Here is an 8,347-nt window from a genome sequence, read left to right as displayed (position 1 = left end):
AGGGAGGGAGGGGGAGGCATAGATTGAGGAAGGGGAGAGGAATGGAGACGTGAGGGAGGGAGGGAGAAGGAGGGGGAGAGTGATGGAGAGAAATTGAAAAAGGTAGGAAGAGATAGGGGGAGAGAGAGGGGGGAGGGAGGAAGGGAAGGTGGGAGATGAAGATGGACGAGGAAGGTCTGAGGGAATGATAGGGAGCGAGAGGAAAAAAAATGGTAAAAAAAGGAAGTAGGGAGGAAGGGAGAAATAGAGAAGGGGAGAGGGAGTGGTAGTGAGAGGGGGAGGAAGACAAGACGAGAAAAGGAGGGAGGGACGGAGAGTGAAACAGAAGAAGCGAGGGAGGGAGAGGGAGAGATAGAAAAACAAGAGAAGGAAGGAGGAGAGATGGAAAAAAGAAAGAAGGGAGGGAGAGGAAGAGAGGGAGAGAGAGGGCAATATATAAAAAAAGAAGGTAGGGAAATAGAGAAGAAGAGAGAGAGTGAGTGGTAGGAGAAGGGAGAGGAAAATGAAAAATAATTGATCGCAGATAGGAAGACGGATGGAAAGGAGACAGAGAGGGAAAATGAAAAATAAAAACTGATCAGGAAGATGGAAGGGAGAGGGAGGGGAGGAGAGGAAGGGAGGTAAGCTAAAAAAGAGAGGGAGGCTGTGAGGGAGGAAGGAAGGAGAAAAGATGAGAAAGGGAGGGAAGAAAGCGATGAGAGAAGCAACAATGAAAATATTCTGATTTTCTCCCCCCAGTTTATCTGTTTGTTGCCTCACTGACTTTGCGTGGTGACGTAGATCAGTGCAAGGACATGAGTTGTATTTTATTCTTGCTATCTCCAGACGATTATATTCAGCTTTGGAGAGTTTGGAATTTCCCCTCCCCCTCTCTTTCGCCCCCTCTCCTTCTCCCTTTCCTCTTCTCCCCCATCCCACTCCCTCTGTTATTCCTCCCTCCTTCACCACCCGTCCCCCTCGTCTTTCCTTTATCTCGTCTCCTCTTTCCCTTTCTCTTCCCCCCTCTCTTTTCTCACACTTCCCCATCATCCATCTCCTTCCCCCTCTTTCCTCCGTTCTTCCCTCCGGCTTTCCCTCCTCCCTTTCCCTTTCCTCCTCCATCCTCCTCAGTTTCTCTTTGTTCTCTTCCCTTTCCCTTCCGTCATTCCTAATTCCCAGTCTTCCCCTCTTTCTTTCCTCACCCCCCCCTTCTTTTTCTCCCCTCCTCTTTCCTCTTTCCCTCCCCTCTCATTCCCCTTCTCACCTCGTCCTCCTTGTCCTTCCCCTTTTTTCCCTCCTCCATATCCTTTTATTTCTTCTTCCTACTCTCCCATAATGGTAGTAGCAGTGGTAGTTGTACCGGTAGTGGTAGTGGTGGTGGTAGTGGTGGTTGTAAGTTGTGGCAATAGTAGTGGTTGTGGCAGCAGTAGATGTAGTAGTGGTGGTGGTGGTTATAGTCTATCTATTGCCAGACGCCATTAATAATAATAATAATAATAATTATTATTATTATTATTATTATTATTATTATTATCATCATCATTAATATTATTATAAATGTGTTGATTCTGACAGCCCGATATTTTATTACCGGATTAACACATTGTGAATAATTAAATTCCCCCCCCCTCTCTCTCTCTCTCTCTTTTCACCTTCACTTTGTCCAGATTTTCTTCCTTTTGCAGCTTATTTCACATAGGTCACTTAAAAAAAAAAAAAGGATAATGCTACATCTCTTCATCCTTTCCGTAGCACTTCTTCGTGACTAGCACCATAAAGAGAGAAAATATAATTCAGTAATAGTTTAGAAATGGACCCAGGCTGACAGAATTTCCAAGTGAAAAATTAGTCCTAGAATACCTTCCTCAGGTTTGGCACAGGCTTCACAGAACTTCCTTTATGTAGCGATGAGAGAGAGAGAGAGAGAGAGAGAGAGAGAGAGAGAGAGAGCGATGCTAGTCGAGCCAACACTGTTAAATTCTCTGTAAAGTAAACAAACAGCTTATTTCCAGACATAGACACAATTCATTTATTATAGGGACATTGCTATATTCGTAGATCCAAGGGTGTGTATTATCCTTATGGGGGATGATGATGATGATGATGATGGTGATTTTTACCTCTAAGTGCATTTTTGTTTTTAAATTACTCTCTCCATTCTTTGACTTCTGTTTTTTCCTATAACTAATTCTGTGTTTTTTCGTTTTGTTGCAGAAGCGAGTGAATCAGCTGCCCTCCACACCGTCACCATCTACCTGTGAGGTCCTCCACACACACACATACACACGCGCACATATACACATACAGGAGCAGCGGCACACACTCACACATACAGGCCTACACACACACACACACACACACACACACACACACACACACACACACACACACACTGTCTATCCCTCTGTCTAAGTTAGCACCTTGGCACAATACACAGCTTCACCCTCACGCACACGCACATACTCAAACACACACCGGCACACTCATAGGCACACGCACACACAAGCGCACTCCCAAGATTCTATGGCTATTCAGGATTTAAGTACATTTCCGTAACGCATATCAGATACTTTTATTATAGTCCTACACCCACACCTACATACACTTAATTCAGTACCTAATATGTAAACTACACAGACACAAGCAAGAGTTAGAACCCAAGAAAGTGCAGGCAAAACCAAGAGAAACCCAAGAAGAGCACAAGAAGGAGCAGAGAAAAACAATAAAGCAGATACACTCAAGCACGACCAAAGAAGAGACGAAGAAAGCACAGACACAAGCAAGAATCTGGAAATAACTCAAGGAAACGCAGAGAAAAACCCAAAATCGCATAGAAATATCCAAGAAAGCTCAGCTAACAACATAAGAACGAAGAGAAGATACTATTAAGCACAGACACACCCAAGTAAACACAGTACTTGTCCAAAAAGCACAGATACACTCACGAAATCGCTGAGAGACCCAAAACAAGACAGAATAAGAACCTAAGAAAGCTCAGTCACACCTAATCAAGACTTAGGTACCTCCCCAGAAAGCGTTGAGAGTCTTCAGAAGGCGCAGAGAGTTTCAAGAAGGCGCATATCCCAAGACAGGGCAAGTAAGGACCACACAACCGTCAAAATCACAGACGAGGACAAGTCCCAGCCACCCAAGATGGAGGGGGACGAAAAGACCAAGGCGAAAACCGCTTCTGGAGGAGGCGGAGGAGGTAACGTAGAAGGCGACGGCGGAGGCGGAGGCTTAGAAATGACTCAGTATGGGCTGAACGGTACGTCGGTTCCCCAGACGCCGAATGACGCAAACGTCGACACAACGCAACAACCCCAGTTGGACGATGAAACGGCTCTCAGGGGAACGTGGTCCAATCATCTAGACTTCATCCTATCGTTGGTGGGCAATGCGATCGGAATTGGCAACGTGTGGAGATTCCCTTATTTGTGCTACAAGAATGGTGGAGGTTAGTACCGAGTGTGTGTGTGCGTGTGTGTGTGTGTGTGTGGAGGAAGTGGTGTTGTCAGTATGTTTATGTGCTTTACGTATCTTTCCTACAAGCATGAGAATAAATGGGGGTGGCTTGTGTGTGTGTGTGTGTGTGTGTGTGTGTGTGTGTGTGTGTGTGTTGATGTGTTTTGCCACATAAATTTTATCTTTATGGCGGGATTAACTTGGGCCGTGTCAGGATTTGCTTGCGTGTGCGTGCTATGTGCGTGTGTATGTATGTGTGTGTATGTATATATGTATGTATGTGTGCTTATGTGTGTGTTTGTGTGTGTGTGTGTACCACTATGTGATTCGGTGTACTTACTGAGTTCAACGTTTGTGTTTGCAATTCTTTGTACTGGTGTGTGTGTGTGTGTGTGTGTGTGTGTGTGTTGTCCCAGGTCCAACTATTTGTAAAATTTCTCTCTCTCTCTCTCTCTCTCTCTCTCTCTCTCTCTCTCTCTCTCTCATTGCTGCTCTTAATTCTGCCATAAGCCCAACCAATCTCTTCATTACCCTCTCTCCCAGCCCTCCATTCTAGTGGCTGGAGATTGAGGAGTCTGTTGTTTGGAGCGACGGGGGTTCGATTCGAGGCTTAGACAAGGAACAGTTTCATTAATTTCTTTAGAACAGACTTTACTGATCATCCACAAGAAAATAAATAAATAAATAAGATACCCTGCTTATACCAATGAATGAGACAGCCATAGTATGTATTCAATATGGACGGTGGGTACTAGTGCCAAAGTGGTGAGGGTAATATACATATCCTGCCCCTAACACTGTTTTATCTACCTAGCTCTGCTTGTCTATCTATTTATCTATCTATGTTCCTATACATTCTGTATGTATGTATGTCAGTCTATCTATCTGTCTCCCCATCTATCTGTCTGTCTATCTAATGCCATGAGAGAGAGAGAGAGAGAGAGAGAGAGAGAGAGAGAGAGAGATTAAAGATAGCATTAGCCTTCTCACGGTGGCCACAACTCCACCAATCCGTTCCAACTAACGCCGGACGATTTTATTTAACTGAAAGGGGGTCATAGGAGCCTGGGAGTGTTAAGTACTTAGTGTGGTATTAAGGCCATAGACTGGTATTTAGAGAGAGAGAGAGAGAGAGAGAGAGAGAGAGAGAGAGAGAGAGAGAGAGAGAGAGAGAGAGAGAGAGAGAGAGAGAGAGAGAGAGAGAGAGAAGCAGTCTTAACAGTACACCCTTTGGTGTTCAGTCTTTTTCAATAATTACATTATCTACAACAACAGTGCTATCTATTTTGCCATCTTTAAAATTTTTATTTTATTATTAAATAAGTCTACTAATACAGTTAATTCTTATACGATAGGATCAAATTATTTATTCTGTCCTGTCTCGCCCAAAACAATTTTACTCCTCTGTAGGCTACCATGCACTTCTTACTCCAACTTGGCCTACAACTGCCATCTTTCCATCTTGACTGCTGAGGGGGGGGGGGGATAGTAAGGGCTTTAGGTAACATTACTAGCAGGCAGCAGCGAAATTAGAAAGAGGTAGACTGTGTGTGTGTGTGTGTGTAATGCTGGTCACGAAGAAGTTCTATGGAAAGCATGTTGACCTGAAGTAATGTCTTATAACCCTGAGGTATGGGAATTAAATGGAAAATAACGAGCATATGTCAGAGGGCTTCCAGTAAGGGCTTGTTCTATGGGTTGAAGGCATTACTAAGGGCTAGAACTAAGGGGTTAAGGGGCTGGTGGGAGAGGGCAGTGGAAGTGAGCGAGAATAGAGGATAGAGAGGAGTATAAGTAGAGAGGAGTATTAGGAAACTCTTAAGGTTGAAGTAAGAGTTAAGTTAGTAGTGGTTAAGGTTGAAGATAGTACTAAGGGCTGAGTAAGGGCTAGAGGCATCACTAAGGGCTTGGACTAAGGGTTAAGGGCTAGAACTGAGGGGTCTAAGGGGTGAGGGCGGTGGGAGCGAGAGTGGTAGGGGCCGGGAAGAGTCAATTGGAGGGGTGACACTGAGCTTAGCCTGTGACTGATGCTTCCCACTCCCCCCACCCCTCCATCTCTCCCCCCTTCCTCCCTCCCTCCATCCCTCTTCCTCCCTGCCTCTTCCTCCCCTGCCCCTTCCTCCTTCTCTTCCCTTCCTCTCCCCTTCCCTGTTCATTTCTATATCTTTTTTTTCACTTCCTTTGTCTTGTTCTGTAGTTTTCCCCTTCTCCCCCACTCCTTTCTCCCCTATTTCTCCCTCCTTCCCCTTCTTCATTCCTTCTTCCTTCCTCCCTTCCTCCCCGCCCCTTTCTACTTCTCTCCCCTTCTCCTCTAGCCTTCTCGCATATTAACCCCAATCCCTCTCTCCTTCAGCTTCCTCCCTCCTCTTCCTCTCCCCTCTTCTATCCCTTTTTTATTCTTTCTTCCGTCTTTCTCTCTTCTCATCTACCCTCCCTCCCTATCTCTCTCCCCTTCCTTTTACCTCCCTCTTCCTTCCTCCTCCCTTCCCTTTCTTCCTCTGTTCCATCCCCTTCCTTCCTCCTTCCCTCCCCCTTCCCCCCACTTTCCTCCCTCCCTTCCTTCCCTTGCCTCCCCTACCTTCCTTTTCTTTTCTACCCGCTCCCTTTACCTTCCTCCCTCCCTCTCTTCCCATTCCTCTTTCCCTTCCCCATCCTCCCTCTCATCTCTCTCTCTCTCTCTCTCTCTCTCTCTCTCTCTCTCTGTCGATAAATTCTCTCATATTGGTGGGAGGAGCAACAGGTGGAGAGATAAAAGGAAATCAGAGAGAGACAGACAGACAGACAGACAGAGACAGACACACAGACAAACAGACAGAGCAAAAAATCTCACCAATTTCACGCAAGGTTCCTCCCTCCATCAGAAGCATTACGCTATGACATCATTTATGGCTAATATTCCCCATTAATATATAAGATTGCCGAGATTTGAAGGGAGGGGGGGAGGGAGAAGGGAAGGGAGAGATTGGAGGAAGGGGGAGAGGGAGGTAGGAAGGGGGAAGGAGGAAGGGAAGGGAGAAGTGAGGGGAAGGCTAAGTGGCGTTGGGAAAGACACATCTGCCTTACTGATATAATATTAATGCTCTTCTGCATGAAGGCGTGTTTCCCACTCCACAGAGAGGGCTAGGCACGGTATTTCTCTGGAATAGAGCAGGAGGAGGAGGAGGAGGAGGACAAGGATAAGAAGGAGGAGGAAGAAGAAGGGGAAAAGGAGGAATAGGAGTAGAAAAAAAGAGAAGGAGGAATAAGGGTAGAAGGAAGAGGAGAAGGAAGAGGAGGTTGAAGATGGGAAGGAGGAGAAGGGAAAGGAGATGGAAGAGAAAAATGAAGAAAAAGAAGAGGACAAAATAATTCTATAAGAAAATGTTTTCTAACAAAGGGAAACATCCGAGGTTTTCAAGGAAATCGAAAGAGAGAGAGAGAGAGAGAGAGAGAGAGAGAGAGAACGAGGGAATAGGGGAGAAGAATAATTAACAGATGGGTAAATGAAATAAAAATCAGGAAAGGGAGAGGGGAGAGAAAGAGGCAGATTGGCTGGAAGAGGAAAAATGGAGAGGGGCTGATAGGTTATTAGTGGAGAGAGAGAGAGAGAGAGAGAGAGAGAGAGAGAGAGAGAGAGAGAGAGAGGAGGCATAATAAGTGGTTAGCGCCAGAATTTGAGGTTAGACACGAGAAAGTGCTTTAGACAAGATGCATGGCCGTAGTACTGTCTTGTGCTGTCACAGTGGTTCCCAGACAGAGGGGTATGGTCCCCTGGTGGGCCATGGCGCATTTCTCGGGGAGGCCATGGAGTAATCTCAAGTATATAGAGACACTAGGAACAGAACTTCATTACCAGTTTCCTGAGGCAGCGTTTATGAAGATCTCTTTTTTTTCAGTCGACCATCTCGCGCAGAGTTGACAAAGAGCAATGCAAGGTATTTTCCTGGAACTTTGAAGCGATTCATTTTCTAAAGACACATTCGGAGAGACGAGCTTGACGGCGTTTTGGATGTGAATAGGACAGTACCCTGTTATCATGAAAACAGGCTTTAAAAGGACAAGAATCTCCTCCAAGATCTAGATAATGAACTATAGGTTAGGTTAAGGTAGATTACATTAGAGAAGGTGTGATGAGACTGGATTAGCTCGTGTCAGAATACATTAAATCACTTGAAGCCAAATCCTACTGGGCAGTAATTCGTAAGAGGTATAAATCAAGACTGGAACAGGTTTGGAACGTCTCCGCAACACGTCTGCAACAGGTTCTACGAATCAAGTTTCGCATTTCACGGGTAATCCCATCCCTCAAGTTGAAAAATTAGTTTGGTCCACTATTTTCTCGTATCGTTTAGAGAGAGAGAGAGAGAGAGAGAGAGAGAGAGAGAGAGAGAGAGAGAGAGAGAGACGTCTGAAAACCGCCCCGGGAGTGATTCAGAGCTTGGTTTTCCATCACACCAAAACGACACCCGGATATAAGCAAGAATTTATAGTCCCGTTGCCTCCAAATCCAGGTTGCCTTCTGGATAATAAATGTGGGGGGGAGGGGGTAAGTGGTCAGAGAGAGAGAGAGGGGGGGGGGCGAGAGGGAGAGAAAGGAAGAGGGGAAAAATAATGCTCCTAGAGAGAGGGGAGAGGGAGGTTGGGAGAGGAGATGATTGAAGGCCGGGAAGGAAATGAGGGAGGGAGGAGAGAGGAGGGACGAGATGAGGAGTTACATAGATACACAGACCAAACTGACTCCAGGGTCTTGTCTAGCAGGTCAAGCCTAAAAAAAATAATAATAATAATAATAATACTTCCACTGACTTCTTTCCAACAATTGAAGAACTTGATACAGAGAGAGAGAGAGAGAGAGAGAGAGAGTGAGAGTCAATTTAGGAGAGGGAAGGTAACAGGAAGTTAAGAAAATGATTTAGGGTAGGGA

At 45.5% G+C, this 8,347-nt stretch overlaps 1 protein-coding gene across 1 annotated transcript in view; it reads left to right on the top strand.

Annotated features, from left to right (window-relative positions):
* The first annotated feature begins 3,132 nt into the window (after window positions 1–3,132).
* Window positions 3,133–8,347, top strand: part of Gat (sodium- and chloride-dependent GABA transporter) — a 20,967-nt gene continuing 15,752 nt past the window's right edge. Inside the window, exon 1 of the mRNA XM_080279874.1 lies at window positions 3,133–3,436. Within this exon, the coding sequence (XP_080136000.1) occupies window positions 3,133–3,436 (304 nt within the window). The remainder of the gene's footprint in view (window positions 3,437–8,347) is intronic.

The sequence above is a fragment of the Coenobita brevimanus genome, chromosome 81, assembly GCF_032717465.1.
Source record: "Coenobita brevimanus isolate Jiangsu-jjx chromosome 81, ASM3271746v2, whole genome shotgun sequence".
In the NCBI taxonomy this organism is placed as follows: Eukaryota; Metazoa; Arthropoda; class Malacostraca; order Decapoda; family Coenobitidae; genus Coenobita; species Coenobita brevimanus.
This window is presented reverse-complemented; position numbering and strand designations above follow the sequence as displayed.